We start from the raw sequence: 16,756 nt of genomic DNA, 5'->3' as shown, positions 1-16,756 counted from the left end.
CAGTACACTGCCAATGCAATAAAAGCATACCTGAAAATATCAGTTATGGACTGGCCTCACAAGAGCCTGGACTGTTGAAACGTAGCGGCATCATCTTGGCAGAGAACAGGACAAGAGACAGCCAACATCCAGTAAAGAGTGTTTAGTGTCCTTCAACAAGCCTGGAGAGTTATTCCTCAAGACACCTTACAAAAATGAGAAGAAAATTCCCAAAGAGTTCAGATTGTGTTCAAGATTGAAAGTAGTCATACCAATCACTGACTTTAAAACTCATTAGTGATTTTGCCTTATATACTGTATTTAATCTTTTTGTGGAAAATGTAAAGAAATTAGGCATTGCTCTTTGGTGCCCACCAGGGGGCGATGTAAACAGCCAACCCTCATTGCACGTCACATGCGTCACGCTGAAGGAAAACAATCTGCGTCACTTCCTGTCTGACACAGATGCTTAGAAAACGTTTGGTAGCAGGAACTGTGGGAAGCTGCTGTGGTGACTCTGATGTGATGGCTGTGAGCCGTTGGGGACAGTGATTCTGAGAGGTGAGCGGGGTCATGTCGCCTGTTTCCTGTTCGGTAGTTGTTCCGGTCCCGGGGGGACGGGTTTGAAGGCACCGGCTGGTTTGACACGTTGTGTTAACGCGTCCATTCATTGCCGCGCTGCTAAACTCTGTGAATAAGTGACAGCTAACAGGTAACTTTAGCTGAGCACGCAGTTAGTTATCAGTCTGAGCTTAGCTAATTACCTGCAGGCTGCTAGCCGTGAACAGGTTAACAGGTTGGAGGTTTTACTAGCTAACTTTACCTTAGCTTCCTAACTAACCGGAGTGGGTTTTTATATGTGTTTCGTTTCTATTTTCAGCTTTCTGAGTAAACCCTTCACGTTAGCTTGCTACAGACTGACTGTGCGTGGCTTAGTTTTTATCATCAGTTAATCCTTTCAGTTTGTTTTGCGAGCATAGAAAGTTTAGAGAGTTTTTCTTTAATACTTTTGGATCTATAGCTTTCAACTTAAGGAATCCATCAGAGGCCTGTACCACGAAGCAGGATTTGGGGCTGAGCGAGGTAACTTCAGGGTTAACCCAGCGTGTCACTGTTATCAAGGTGTGGTACATCGCCATGGTAACTCATGCAGCAGACCTAACCTGCTCAGGTGGAGGTCACGTGCATGATGAGATATGTCAGACCTCTGTACGCGGGTTGTAAGAAGCTCTGATGTTTTTATCTTTCCCTCGTGACCACCTTTAAGAAGTAAAGCAGTCAAGCAAACCAGTTAGTGCACATTAGATTATATAAATCTAAATATAAAAGAACCTGAGATGTGAGAAAATGTGCCTATATATGTATAATAGGAAAAGAAAAACTATACAGGATCTTTGAAATAAATATATTTCACAGCAGTGTAGCAACAGAATAACAGTGTACATTCACCATTCCAGAAATATTACACTGACCTAAATATAGAGTCCCTACCAGTCCAGTTTCAGAATGTGCTTTATACATGTATGGAGAGACGGGAGGGGGGAAGTAGCTGGGGACTGATGCTGCAGGGTTATCGAGGGTTCAAGAGTCTGATGGCTTTGAGAATGAAACTGTTGCAGAATCTGGCTGTCCTGGTCCTGATGCTCCAAAACCTCTTCTCAGAGAGCAGCGGGGAGAACACTGCGTGGTCAAGCTGGGCGGAGTCTCTGATGATGTTATGGGCTCTACTGAGATGTGTTTGTGTGTGATGTCCTAAATGGGTGGATGGTAAGGGAAAGGTGTGCTCTCCTTAACCAGCACATGAAGTGCAGGTGCTGCTGAGCCCGTTCAACCAGTGTTAATGTGTTCAGTGACCAGTCCGGACGATCATTTATCTGTACTGCAGGGAATTTGGGGGCGATCGTGGCTCAAGAGTTGGGAGTTCGCCTTGTAATCGGAAGGTTGCCGGTTCGAGCCCCGGCTTGGACAGTCTCGGTCGTTGTGTCCTTGGGCAAGATACTTCACCTGTTGCCTACTGGTGGTGGTCAGAGGGCCCGGTAGCGCCAGTGTCCGGCAGCCTCGCCTCTGTCAGTGCGCCCCAGGGTGGCTGTGGCTACAATGTAGCTGCCATCACCAGTGTGTGAATGGGTGGATGTTCAAGGTTCTTTATTTGTCACATGCATAGTTATACAAGTATAACACACAGTGAAATGTAGCCGGGATGACTGGATATGTAAAGCTCTTTGGGGTCCTTAGGGACTAGTAAAGCGCTATATGAATACAGGCCATTTACTGCAGGGAATTTGATGATGCTGACTATCTCCACAGCACTGCTGTTAATGATGAGTGGTGGATGACTGTGCTGTTTTCTCCTGAAGTCAACGATCACTCCTGATCGTTGACAGTAATGAGACCCACCACGATGTGTCAGCAGTGCAAACCACAGTGGACTTGGGACAGAATAAGAATTTCTTTGCATGTTTGTGATTGTCCATTGCTGTGAATACTTGTGCTTTTATTTGAACAGGCTTGTAGCTAGATTAATAAACTCTGGGTAAACTTATCAAGTTGATTTTCACCTTCACAAAACAGCCTGAACCTGATAACTGGAGCAGATTTAGGCAGTTGTTTTAAATTAGAGCTGCACACAAAGAGAGGATCATGCTATTGGACCCATCTTTACACAGTAACCTTAATTGGCGGCCTCCCTGCAGATATGAGGCCCTTTATTGTCTGTGTTACTGCTTTTCAAACAAGCGCAGTGGCTGTTACTCAGTGTTTTGAGTTTTGAAGTGACCTCTGCCCTTTTATTTTGTTTGCTCATCTATTCAGGTTGTTCTTGTGATGTTATTCTTATAATTAGTCTGTGTGTTAAACCACTGTATGCTCAAAAGATGGACAGTTTTAAGTTGAAACTCCGAGTTGCTGACATGGTTGATATTTGGGACCAGAAAACAAGTTTCAGCAACAAAACATCCATAAGGGATGTCAACGAGAAAATAACGGAGGATCACGTCATGGTATAAAGATCAAACAAGATCAAACAGATAGTTCGGGACGACGTGTCGGATCCCTATTTAGAATACAAATTCAGTGCACATTTAAAGAGCCTGTATGTAAATGTTTTATTGTGAAAATTTAGTCCGTGCTTTCCAGGTGGCCTGTTTGTTTCCCGTCTTGTGGCTGCTAACAGCTGTGTCAGCTACCACTCAGATGAGTCTGATGGACGCCCACTCTGCTGTCTTTGAGTGCATTAGGTGATGATAGTCCTTACAGGAAGTGGTCAATGCGTTGATCAAGGACTGCCGTCACGGGCTGAAGTCCAGGAGTTTTGCCTTAAAAGTACTACTACTAATAATAATGTAGCTACCTCCAGTAAAATGTACTTTTTTTTTTTTGTACACTCCATCAGAAGAACCCAGAGAAGGAGCAGCCATGGCCTGTGCTCGAGTGCCACTGGATGAGCAGCAAGTGACCGAGCCTGGCCCTCTGGGAAAGGAGCGCACGCTGCCTGCACTGGTGAGTCGGCACTGATGGTTTTATGCTAATGTTCACTCAGACAGCTGCTCACCTCTCATACTGACCAGGATCCCAACCTGTGCTTTCTGCCATCCATCAGCACCCAGACAGGACAGAGGAGCGCTGTTTCGTGCCTTACAAGCCCCCTCCAGAAGACGGCTCTCCAGCTGACGTGGAGGAGTTTTTAGAACATGCCAGATTCATCACAGAGGACCTGGAGTGGCTGCTTGCATTGCCTCATGACAAGTTCTGGTGTCAGGTACAGTCGTGTCAACGTGTTATGTAGAGAAAACTCAACGGCTCGCGCTCTGCAGGACTGCCTGTGTTTTATTTTGTGCAACACAAAGACTAATGCTTCAAACACACCTGCTCTTTAGCAGACAGTAATGTCACATGATCCTGGCCTATGGATGCAGTGTTCATAGACCAGTATTACACTGATCTGTTTCTGTTATCAGAAACATGTTAACAGTTTGTGTTGTACCAAGATGCAAACTGTCAAAAAAACACAAGAAAATTGTGAACAGATAAAAATAATAAAGATTAAAACAATCAAATAAATGAATACATAAATAATGTAAATACAATTAAAAAGATAAATATAAAATAATTATATAAAAGCAAAAAACTGTAATAATAAAATTAATAAAAACTCTATAAACATTAGTACAAACATAACAGTAGACAGTAGGAAAGCTGTTGCCGTGAGAGCGCGTCTCAGTACGTCTCAGTGCCTCTTAGATAATAAAAGCAGGATTATTTTTATGGAACTGTAATAAATCCATGTACAGCATGTGTGGGTAAATAGAGAAGCCTTTAATAAGCTACCAGGTTAGTTTAAGGAAGCAGGGGAATCTCTGTTGTTCAATGAAAAAGGTGCCAAAATGGTGAATGACCGACGGCTCAGAAGCTGCACAAGAAAAAGTCAAGAGGAAAAGACTCAGGAAGGAGTGCAGAGAGAGGCTGATGGTATCAGACATGACCTTCAGCTGCCGAAGGGTCAAGAATAGTTCTTGCTGTGATAGTAAGACTTTAACATTGATGCCACATTCAGGTGCACATTTGTCATTCAGCTGCAGGCGTCCTCTGGAGCCGGGTAGCAGTTTAGATTTCTGGTGACTCACGTGTAGGAAATGGTGCTGATGCTAGAAGATGTTCTCCTCCTGATGTCGCGTGGCCTGTTTCTCCCATCAGGTGGTGTTTGATGAGTCCCTGCAGAGGTGTTTGGACTCTTACCTGCGTCACGCTCCTCGTGGCCTCGATCTCTCCACGCTACCCTCCTCCCCGGCGGTGGCTGACATGCAACGCTCCATCCACAAAGCGGTTTTCTTGACCTTCCTCCGTATGGCCACGCATAAAGAATCAAAGGTAGGAAAACTAGATCTTCAGCGGGTCTTACGGGCTGACGTTGGTGGTGACATAAAGTAGCGCAGTACGAAACCTTAACTTCCTCCACCTCCCTGTAGGAACACTTCTTTACCCCAGCCGTGTTTGGGGAGATCATCTACGAGAACTTTCTGTTTGACATTCCCAAAATTTTGGATCTTTGTGTGCTTTTTGGAAAGGGTAACGGCCAGCTGCTGCACAAGATGATAGGTGAGCTGTGTGTGAAATCTTATTTATGTTTCATGCCAGTTGTTGCACTCCGCTCACTTTCAACATGACGGCCTTTCAGAGAACATCTTTACTCAGCAGCCATCCTACTACAACGACCTGGATGAGACGGTGGCCACAGTTTTACAGGCGAGAGCCCGCTTTTTGCATTTCACTGAAAAATATCCAAATGTCACAATTCCAAATGAAAAGCACATTGTTTCTGTCGGAGAATATTTGAATGCGCTTTTAACTTTTAACACTGTGTCAACTTCAGGTATTTGACACGGTCCTGCAGAAGTGTGGTCTCCAGTGTGAAGGAGCCACCGCTGCAGAGCCAATGAAGCTGAATGCACACAAAAAACCCACTGCCATGACCATGAGCCAGCAGGTCAGTCAGACAGATGTGTAACAATATGCAGTTAAATAAATAAAATACTGAAACATCTGAGATCCATGAAGGAGACCACATCAGGTTGGCTCTCTCAGTCCATTAACTAAAAGAAAGTGACACAGCTGTGCAGGGTGAAGCTGAGTTTATCAAGTGGTCCATCTTCCTACGATCGAGCCTTCGACTGAACAGATGCAGATTTTCAAAGTCCTTATTGGCACATCGTGTTTGTGCTGAAAGGGAAATGATATCCTTCCTATTAAAACCATCTTAACTGTCGGTTCTCCGAATCGTGTGAGTCGCTGTGAATTGCGGGATGGTATTATCTCCGCCCCTTTCATAAAGGTTGGTCCAGTTTATTTGCTGCTAAATAAGGTGTGAAAGAAGGATTGAAACTCGTTTTTTTTCTTCTTTTTTTTGAGTACAGTGGGTCACTTCCTGTCGCTGTTTTTAAAAAAAACAAAAAACAAAACATGCTGTCATGTTCATTTGTAGCAGCTGTGGATGATAAGCAGAAGAAAAGCAGAAGAAAAAGCGATTTCATTGGGATTAAGGTTAAAAAAAGATTACAGAACCTACAAGAATCAGTTTGTTTCACTGGTTTGGTCACAGTCTCACAGTGTCGTGCAGCTCTCTTCAAATAGAGCTCAGATTCAGAACCTCACGATAACCTTCTGTTCACCCAGGATCTCTAAGGATCTCTTCCATCTAAAAGCCAGCTGTCTATGAGCTGTGCCTCACCTTTAGTGCTCCAGCCTGCTAAACATAGGTTGTTATTATAGGAACAGATTTTTGCACAGTCATTTCAAGATAAAGGCCTGTACCTCGGTGGTGCAACTGGCTTAACTACTAGGCTGACTACGGTTCTACAGAAGGTGTTCTGATTGATAATATCTTTTATAATTTCTGTCCTAGGAACTGTTAGATATAATTTTGTACCTGTGTGACTCAACCACCACCATCAATGCCTTCCTGGACATCTTCCCCACAGCCTGCACCAGCTTCCAGTCCCACAGCTTCCTCAGCAGGTAGTTACCCTGAAAGTTTACCGTGAGTCGTACCTCCATAAAACCTTCTCACGATCTTTGTGTTTTCTCTGCTGGCAGTCTGACCTCGTTTTATGAGACCGGTGTGCCTGACCTCGAGAAGGCGATCAGAAAGAGAAACTTTGACGATAAAAGGTGAGCGTCTGCTGCGTAAAGACAAAACCAAACAGGAATGTAAGTGCGAGGGGAAACGTTTACCACCTGAGCGATGACAAACTTTCTTATAGTCTTCAGGAGGACCTGTGGAAGAGGCTGTCTCACTCCTGTCGTAAGATGGTGGAGACGGTGCACCTGCTGCTGCACCACACCTGCCTACAACCAATCCTGGAGGGGTGAGACGCCCAGAGTTTTTGCATGGAGATTAGCAGGATTAGCATTACACGTTTAAACAGACACACCCATTAAAACTTCTACTGGTTTCCTCGCAGGAGAGAAAACATGCAAACATTTGCAGAGGAACTGCTGCAATATTTCACATCATTTTTACCTGAGAAAAGGTGAGATGGACGATTAGTAATTTATCTCAGTCTATAAGCCAATATTATAATAAGCACGTTTTCAAACAACAAAGAAAAAAGTTCAAACAACTTTGCAAGTAAATAATGAAATATTAAAATTAACAGAGAAACTGAATTTCATCAGTTATTCACACTGACTTATTGTTGGAGCTGATTGTTTTTGGAAAGTTTGAAACCTTTTCAGAGTTTTGTCGTTCAGTATACGGGTTATTCTGGTTTTTGCTTGAACTCTCTGATTGCTGCTGTAATGAGAAATATGTCATCAAAACTTAAATTTAACATCTGTTTCTTGTTCCTTCCAGATTCTTGACGGACTACGATGAGCAGTTCCCTGTTGCAGACGACATCAGCCTCCTGCAGCAGGCCGTCCCTGTCATGTATCCTCAGCGCTTCACAGCAGGACATTTCTAAAGGCTGTTATGACTAACAGTAGCCTGAAAGCACTCACGCAAACAGTTCAACAACACATGGCCACGATTTTCAAACGTACAAAGAAAGCTGTTGCTACAGCAAGCATTGAAAGCCTCAGAAAACTGCTGAGCCTTCACTGTTGGCTTTCCCTGTGAGCTATGTTGGTTTTAGACGTACTCATTTTAAGTTAAAATAGTTGACCCTGTTTCAAAGTTCACTAATGCCATTAACAAAATGTAAAGAGACCACCACTGTGGTTTGCATTAAGTTTATATCTGCATTCATATGTGCAGTTATGGAAGGACTGGTATTCCAGTGGACCACACTCCAGGCAGTCACTAGAAAACACCAACTTCCAGAAATAAACCACACTCGGTTGCATTGTGTGGGTTGTGTTGCACCATCCGATTGCTGTAAAATAAAGCGTGCGGCACAATCAGAATATATGCATATTTGTGGGTGAGAGATAAAGAGGCAGAGAGGAAGTTCATTTCTCACGTCCACCGTAAAGAGAAAAGTCAAAAATACCAAATCACTGATTACTACGTTTACATAAAGGGATGTACAATTTATCCTACTATTATTAATTAGTGATAAAGTGATCGGATTTCCTCCTTTATTATATTTCCGGGCTGTTTTACGTGTTCTGGTAACAGCAGGAACATTAGATGGTAGTTTATCAGCAGATTTATGATAATGTTGGAGCATTTATCTGTTGAGCTGAGCGAGTGTGTGTTGCGTGGGCTCAGCTTAGAATAGAAATACAGTGTTTGTAATTGAAGTGAGATCCAGGAGCGCTCATTTGGCCACTTATGGTGACGCATTTTCATTTCATGAAGGACTTAACTTTAACTGGGGATAATGCAGTTTATATATTCAACAGTGGCATTATTGCACTATGTGATGTTTTTTAATTAAGTAATTAAAAACATATGAGAATTTGTTTCATCCCTTATTGTCTTCCATTGTAATATCGTAATATTTAAGCTTCTTAGGGTTCAGACTGTTGCTCTGATGGATGATGGGATGGATCTTAAATCTCAAAGCCAGACTTGGGTCTTAGTGTTGGATGATAAAGTGACTGTTGTTTCCTCGGTACCTTCCTTAACCACCTTTTGCCTCAGTGATGAGACCAGGACGTCTTACTTGCTCCAGGGAGTTGAAAGTGCCTGGGACAGCGTGGGGCGACGGAAACCACAAAGCCAGACTCGGACTAGTCAGGCTCAAGCTTCTGCATCGCTATCGGCCAATCGGGAACCAGCAGCTGGTGCTGCTGCTTCCTCTTTGGCTGGCTCTAAACCTCAGGAGGTCAGAGAGCCAGCAGAAGGAGAGAGTACGAGGGGAGCAGAGGCCATGCTGGATGTCCCCCAAAGAGGAAACAATGTGAGCTCTGATTGTTACCGCTCAATGCACGATTATAGCAGCCCAGAGATTTTCCTTATTTTCTGTCCTATATATCCTGTTAAAATGGCCAAAGTTTTAAATAATTAGGTCAGCAAAGCTACTGCGATGGAGTCTAAAAACAGCCTGCCTTTGACGTGGTTTCAGGGCGCCGTGTATCCAGTGATCGGGGCGGAGCTGGAGTCTCTGCTGTCGTGTATCAGGGACCTACTTCCTGATTTGGGTGAAGGTTTCCTGCTGGAATGCCTGAAGGAATACAACTACAACTCCGAGCTGGTCATCAATAACATCCTGGAGGACCGGTTAGCTCCCAATCTGGCCAAACTGGACCGAGCCATGCCACGGTAACACACCGAGAGATTTATACATAATGCTGATATTTATCATCTGCTCTGTGATCTGACATTTATAGCAGTGTCTAACATAACATTTCTTTATCTAGATAATTTGATTATGTACTTTACTTATGGCGTAATCCATAATAATATGGGATCATATGAAATCTGTCACTGAGAGGCTGCAGTGGGCTAACAGGCTGCTCCATTTCTGCTGAGACCACAGGGTCAGTACATCTGAGCCAGCTTGGCTTGAGCCAACAGTCCAGATTGCTGCTGGTGGAATAGTGCAGAAACATATGTTTTATTATCTTCATTCGTGTTTTTAATGCTGCATATTATACTTCCCAACCTTAATAGCCACAGTTTTCTATTTACCTGCACACCACAAAGCAAAAATGATGTCAAACTGCTTTGAGTTTGTGAGTTAATTTGACCTTCCCAGCCTTCACATCTAAAGGAAGTAGAATGGGATGTGGTAGAATGAATCCTGAATGTTTTAGGTGCAGACAGATGTTTCAGGGACGCCACATCTGAACACGGCTGCAGATGAAAACAGAGTCATTGTTCTGGAATAAAAATCTGCATGGTGTGCCTACAGAAGATATTTATAGCAACTTTAATAAACATCTGATGCAGAGAAAAACCTCCAAGGGCAGCAGGACGACAAATGTTTTGCTCACCTTTGTGTTACAGCACACATTTTTCCTTTTCATGTTTTTGTTGAGTCTGCAGTTTTGACGTTTGGGGCTCGTGTGCCTCAGTCTCGGTTCTCTGGGTGGTGTTTAGTGATCTTATAGTTTTAGAGTAGAAAAGTACACACGGTCTGGGTTGTGCTGATCAGTTTTAGATCACTGTAGAGTTTTATGCTATCATGTTTGTCGTGGCTCTTTTAGGCCAGTGAAAGAGGAGCTTCCGGCTGTTCTGAACAACAGATCCAACGTATTTGATGGTGACGAGTTTGACGTCTTCCGCAGAGAGCAGGTGGACATGTCCCGCGTCTGGAAGGGCCGGAGGTAAAAGCACACATCGAGATAATCACCGATCGGGAAGTTTTTTTTTTTTTTGGCCTGTCCCGTTTGGCTCTTTTGCATCAGAATTGTTGTCTAAAGGCAAAGAAAGATGCCCAACGGATTTACTTTACCAAACTGACCATCCCAGCCTTGCCGTAATGGTCCATTTGATTCACCTTTTATTGTTTATTTTATTTTCACTTACTGAATACGGGACAGACTTGACTGGGGGAAAGAAAGAGGGAAAGGGAAACAGCTGAGAAGAGGGACGGGGGAGAAGGGCAAAAACCAAAAACCAACAGAACGGGCAGAGAAAAAAAATGCATATATCGATCACCTGGATCACCTGTTGAGAAAGAAAAAAGAAAGCAAGCAGAAGAGAACAAGAGTTATAGAATAAACAACATCACAATGATATATGGGAATATGACAGTAAATACTAAATGTTAAACATTATTGTGCAGCACGTAAGATCAACAGAACACAGTGTGCTTTGAGGTAGGAGCCAAAAAGGGTGTAGTTTGTGGGTGTGATCACCCGTGTGTACACCTGTGAGCATGGACGCGCTTGTTTTTTAAAAGGTTCCTTCATGTAATAATCTGCTAGAGGGTGTGGGGGGGCCACAGCCCCGTCCTCCAGGGCATGAAGCAGGTGTGGAGGAGATCAAAACTCCAGACATCCAGAGGCCCCCAGAACACAAGAGACCAAGGAAGACCACCAGAGGGGCAGCCGCGCCACTGTCCCGGAAAGAGCTGAGGAGAGTCCCAGATGAGGGCTCACTCAGCAGCCGCGGAGCAGAAGCCAGGGGGAGTTGCAGTGACGCGCCCGTGAGCTCCGCCGGCAGCCAGCTGCGCCTGAGTGACCGAGCCCCAGGCCGAGAGGCCGGGGGCACCCCACCTCCGAAGTGGCCCGAGCGAGCCCCAGGCTCCATGCCCCGACAAGCGGCCGCCAAGGAGTGAGCCGGTGTGTACCTGGACGCCCACCCCCGGACACAAAGAACCACCAACGCACCGATGTCTGAGGGAGTCCGCCACTGGCAGGGGAAGTGGTGGTAGGTGGAGATAGGCCTCCAAACCTTGGAGGGCCTGAGGTGTCCCCAGAGAGGTGGCGTCTGATACCCAACCTGACATATAGACACAGACATACAGGCACACACAGACACAAACATCCATTCCCACCCTCATGCTCTCATATGCACTTACTCCACACTCAACCAACGTGGAGACAGACATAAAGAGACGCTGTACACACAATCACACTCCCCAAGCGTACTCTACAAACCGGGTCTAGGTGCCCTTGCCCCTGGAGGGGGGAACTGCACCCAGACCCAGGTGGTGTTTCCCTTTTCCCTGCGGTGGGGGGAGGCAGACCGCCCCGACTCCGCAGCAGCAGGGAGGCTCCACACCCCAGACCGCAGTCGGACGGCCAACTCCTCCTCCTAGCCCCCCTGCTCCAGCAGGTCGCAGAGAATGGGGGTGAGAGAAGACTCCAAACCTCCCTCCACCCGCTCATTGTAGTGTTGATGCATGTGTGTTCTAAGGTGCATTTAAAACCCAGGAGGGCATGGAGCTACCTGCCAGAGAGCAGCAGGTAAGCGCATGGTCCCTCCTGATAGCCCTCAATGTCTACGTGTATTTAAAATTGAGAGGTGGGCAACGATGCCAGGGGTGGGGTGTACACCCTGATGGTACTTTGGACTCCGTGTATCGTGCCCACCCCCAAGATCCTATATGTATGTGTAATGAGAGTGTGAGTAATGTGAATGTCTAAGTTGTGGGATAAAATTGAGGCAGAGGCAGCCAGAAGGGGACAGAGGAGGGGGGGGAGGGGGGGGGGTAGCCTCCTCTGCACCCTGGTGACATACCCCTACTCCAAGGCCCTGCATGTGTGGGTGGTTGTGGTGGAGCGGGAAGAGGGAGGCAGCTGGAGATGGGGAGGGAAGGAAGGGAGGGGCAAGTGACCCCTCCCTGGGGCCAGCTCCCCCGCTGACCCCAGTAGGCACCCCCATACTCCGCGACCCGCCAGGGAAAGGGGGCCCAGGCCCATCCAGACCGGGGCCCAGTGCAGCAGCGCCGCCCGGCCCCACAGAGCCCGGGACAGTCCACCCCACCCCACCATCCACTCATCTTCCAGACTACATAAGACAATAAACACCCAGGCTGAGATCTTCCTCCACCTCTCCTGTATCTCCCCCTCCTGTAGAGAGAGCTCCTGAGGAGAGGAAAGCTCCTGCAAGATGTGACAATCTCCCCCACCAGTTGAAGAGCCCCCCAGGTGGCTTGACGCACCGGCGGCACCCTGCTCCAGGGCTGGGCCCCCATGCACCCACCCGCCCACAACCCCGGCAACACACCAACCAGGACCCAAGCCCCCGAGGCCCGGTCCGGGTCCCAGCCCAGAGACGGAGCGCCCCCAGAACCTCACGCCCATCCCGGACCCACCCAGGGCCAGCCAGGCTACCAGGTCAGTAACCCACGTCCGTCAGCACAGACCCTCCCCTAGCCCCGCTGCACGCAGCCGCGAGGAAACAGTCACCTGAGAGCCAACAGAGCCCCCAACCGGACATGACCGCTACCCCGGGTTGAGCCCCCCAAGGAAGATGCCTCCGGGGAACCCCCCGACGCCCTAAGCCTGTCCCTACCCCCACACCAATCACAACAGTGAAGGCGGGACCAAACTATGACCCCCCACCCCCACTAGGTGATGGAGCTGATCAAAGGAGCCCAGAGCAATTGATCTGATGTGGTGGCAGAGGCTGTATCAAGACTAATGTAATTTAATAGATAATTTCTATATTGGTTAGAATTAAGATTATTTTTATTTTTCCAGTTCATGAGGACTGTTTTCTTGGCTATGCATAGGGCAGTGAAGATCATATGGGAACCGATCGGGAAGTTAAAAAGAAAGTGGACGTGTTTTCAGTGTCAAATCTACCAGGTCCAGAGTAATATGTTCAGATGTTCACTTCCGTGCTGCTCTTATTTCAGGATGTTTGGCTCATAACTCAAACTCTGCGTGCCCTTAAAGACGCTTTGTTTTCCTGCAGGAAAGGTGAGAACGTTCGGGAGATGCTGAACGACAAGCGGCACATAGCGGAGCAGAAAGCTCGTTATCACACGTACGAGACAGTGGTGGACGAGGTCATCGTCGAACCCGGAGAATCCGCGACGGCCTACGAGCTGGACGACTATGACGACGAGTACGACGACACCTACGACATGAACCAAGTGGGCGCCAACGACCTAGACGGAGATTCTTTACTGACCAGAAGGTATCTTTGGTGTCGCTGATTATGATGGAGTGGAGACGCAGCGAGCCGGAATTAATTTCTGTTCCTCTGCAGGCCGTTCACGGTACCGCAGGTACTGAGAAAAGGAAACAAGGAAGAAGACGAGGAGGACGATCAAGACGATCAAGAGGAAGATGCTTCAAAGGTACGGAGATCATTTGATTGGATTTGAAATCTTTAATGCTGTGCGATGATGGAGTTTAGAAAATGTTGATGTTAATCTGTTACCTCACAGCTGCCTTGTTATTACGCGGAAGTCACACTTTCCATATATGATTTAACTTGCCGAAGTTTCAGCATTTAAATGGTTTGGTTATTTATGATTTGCCCTCAGCCCCCGTGATCGGCTTTGCACCACCACATTTCTAGAATCCTGGACAGTCCGTGTCTTATTGTTTGTCACTTCCTTTTATTTCAGAGCGCTGTAAACAGGGACCAGTTCGTGCAGGACCCGGCTGTGCTGAGGGAGCGAGCCGAGGCTCGAAGAGCAGCCATGCAGCAGAGGAAAGGGTAAAGACGATGCTCAGTTTGCGCAGGTTCACTCTGCTCAGCTGTTTCCGTCCAACATGTTCTTGAAAATATGTGCCGTCTTCCCTCCTGCAGCTTCCGGCCAGAGCGTTCCAGCAACGTGGCTGGCCGACCCAAAGGACAAGGACAAACCACTGAGACGTTACAGGACCGGCGAAAGAAGGAGACCAACAAGAGCCGTGTAGCCAACCACAACCGGCGCAGCATGGCCGACCGCAAGAGGAACAAAGGCATGATCCCCTCCTGACCTGTGGCTCAACCGCAATGGACTGATGGGAGAAGGGGAGGATGAGGTGTGCGTGAAAGCTGAAGGATCTGGGCTCTGGTGTGGTTCTGGTTTGACTGTGGTTCAGGTTCCAGTCACTGTGAAGGCCGTCACAGATTTCGTTAGTTTTCAGAATGGTTTCGGTAAAACTGCATTTTGGCTTTTTCTTTTATTAAAAGTTGCCAACAAGCTTTACTGAAATAGTTGAGAGATCTGTGTCGTGTTTGAGCCCAAAGGATTTTATTCTATAGTTCAATAAACATCAAGTGTGAGCGAAGGACTGACGATAAAGAATAACATGTAACAAATCATTTTATTATTAAGATCCAGGGTGATCTAACAAAGTTTCTTTGACATCATCATCATCATCGACAAACAGACTACATAGGAATAAAAGGAGGAGACGTTCGGGAGTTCCTTCTGTAGCTGGAAGAACAATTACTGACCTGGAGATCAAGTCTGGAATTCAGCGGCCGACTCGTCCTGTTCGAGCATGTGCGAAAGCTGCTGCACGCGTGTATCATCATCTACTCCGCTCACACCACTGCTGTCCAGACTTCACCATAAATGAGGAAACTCCAACTCATAACGATGCTGTCGTTTGTGTTTGGAAGCACTTTCTGCAAGGATGGTCCTCGTGGAGAACTTCCTACACACTGCCATGCACACGCTATTTTCTATTCAGCGATGAGCTTTTTGTAACAATTTCAGCACAAAGTTATGCTTTTTGGAGTTGGCATTGCAAAAAAACATCACAAAATAAATACAATAAAACTATATGTTTAACATACTTTGAGTTTGTGGTTATTGGCAAAGTTTGGAAATAATTAGATTTAAATTCCCGTTTTGCAGTAGGAACACACTTCAGAGTAAAAACGGTGATAATTATCTTCAGCTTTGGTAAGTACACGGCTTCTTTTCTGTGTTTCAGCACTGCAGAGATTTACTTTAATCACAGTTTGGATATGTCGTCTTCCAAAGAGCTGTTTGACATTTTTACTTAAAATCAGGTGAGAATGTTGTTACTGTGTTAGTAAATTGTACGAACCTACTGCCATTTACATCAAACACAGGGACAAAAAAACCAAAACTCAACTATGTCCAAACATGATTAAATCTGCCTGTCAGCACCTCTGCACTTCATTAACTCAATAGTCTTGGCTTGTAATCGAAAATGTAAAAATGGTTGTGCAGTGGATTTAGTTCAGTTTAATTTCCATATCTAAGTATATATACATTATTGTTAGGTAAACCTCTGGGAGAGAAAACTAAAAAGACAAAGACAAAAAACAGATGACCCTCTTATGAGCGGAACTTGGCAACAGTGGAAAGGAAGAACTCCCTTTTGACAGGAAGAGCTCGCTTCATCTGGACTTTCCCTCCAACCTTAAATTGGATAAACTGTTCTGAAAAAGAGATGGACCGACAACCCCACCCTTGAAGGCGTTACATGTAATGTTCAGTCAATTCTAACCAGTTAACCCTGACCTGTCCCAAAGCCTCTGGCCCTGATTGGTTTCTGTGATTTCAGGATTGGACAGGAAGTGATGTCGGTCCTCCGTTTCATTCGTTTTCCTGTGGACAGACTCCAACACCAGCTTTTGGACTACAGCTGTTAACAGACTATCCTGATGCCTCAGTTAACCTGGTGTGTCAACATGTGAGCGACTTCCCCACCCGTTGCAGATTCTGGGTGGAGCACAGACTGTATACAAAAGTCCTGTTGCATAAACTGCTGTTTGCCCACTACCTGACGTTTTATTCAATAAGACTTGAAAGTGACAACAGGGTTTATGAAAGCTAACAAAGAAAGAGAGCTGAAGGTAATTTTAAGTAGATTTTTATGCAACCAGAACTCTTTCTGGAGCCACAGAGGAGAGAGAGATTTAAGGCCCGTCCACAGGCTACATCCAAATTAGCAGCCCTGCAGCTCATTGGTAAGGAAAGAGGATGGGCCATAAGCTAACGAGGTTCTGGTATTCTGATTCTTTAGGATGGAGCCAGACTTGCTGTCATTTCAGTCTGGCTTCATTTTTTTTTCTTTTCTTTAAATCTTAGAAACACGAGTGGAATTCTTCTCATCAAACTGCAGAATTCAAATTTCCCAAAGATAATTCATTTAAATGGAAAATAAGAGCTGAAAAGACACTGCAGCAGATCTATGATTTGTAAAGTAAAACTGTAGCAGCTGTGAGAGCACTCGTTACACAGAGCTTCATAAAAAGGGACAATATCCTTCTATGCTGCCAACACAATCCTACCTGTTCAGCATCACTGATTGTGCAGGTGAAACTAAACTGGCTGCTGATGTATGCTAAGCATGATTAATTGCAGGAAAAATAAATAAAATGGTAAAGGAGGAGTTTAAGGATGTGTTTTTTTCCCTACATGATACCAGCTGGTACACACTGACTCCTGCACTACGACTACAGAAGCTCTACAACTACCACTGAACTGCAAAGTACCAAAGACGACCATTTTTTAAACTT

General features: G+C 45.8%; 1 protein-coding gene across 3 annotated transcripts; it reads left to right on the top strand.

Annotated features, from left to right (window-relative positions):
- The first annotated feature begins 407 nt into the window (after window positions 1-407).
- Window positions 408-15,057, top strand: ascc2 (activating signal cointegrator 1 complex subunit 2). 3 transcript variants are annotated; one of them, XM_085426462.1, is made up of 19 exons: window positions 408-540; window positions 3,371-3,477; window positions 3,578-3,736; window positions 4,672-4,845; window positions 4,944-5,073; window positions 5,153-5,220; window positions 5,348-5,461; window positions 6,377-6,489; window positions 6,568-6,642; window positions 6,735-6,839; window positions 6,936-7,004; window positions 7,328-7,402; window positions 8,561-8,819; window positions 8,985-9,181; window positions 10,069-10,188; window positions 13,232-13,456; window positions 13,529-13,619; window positions 13,893-13,984; window positions 14,078-15,057. In XM_085426462.1, exons 2-19 carry the CDS (start codon window positions 3,394-3,396, stop codon window positions 14,247-14,249), a joined length of 2,322 nt encoding a protein of 773 aa, XP_085282588.1. In that variant the 5' UTR covers window positions 408-540; window positions 3,371-3,393; the 3' UTR covers window positions 14,250-15,057. The 3 variants fall into 3 exon arrangements, with proteins under 3 accessions (XP_085282588.1, XP_085282589.1, XP_085282590.1); XM_085426463.1 differs by having other exon boundaries at window positions 433-540; window positions 3,374-3,477; XM_085426464.1 differs by lacking the exon at window positions 408-540 and adding an exon at window positions 577-691.
- The last annotated feature ends 1,699 nt before the right edge of the window (window positions 15,058-16,756 follow it).

Source organism: Rhamphochromis longiceps, linkage group LG12, assembly GCF_057381845.1.
Source record: "Rhamphochromis longiceps isolate RC_006_pf linkage group LG12, R_longiceps_female_GT1.1, whole genome shotgun sequence".
NCBI lineage: Eukaryota > Metazoa > Chordata > Actinopteri > Cichliformes > Cichlidae > Rhamphochromis > Rhamphochromis longiceps.
The sequence above is the reverse complement of the archived record's forward strand: the minus strand, read 5'-3'. Positions and strand labels throughout refer to the sequence as shown.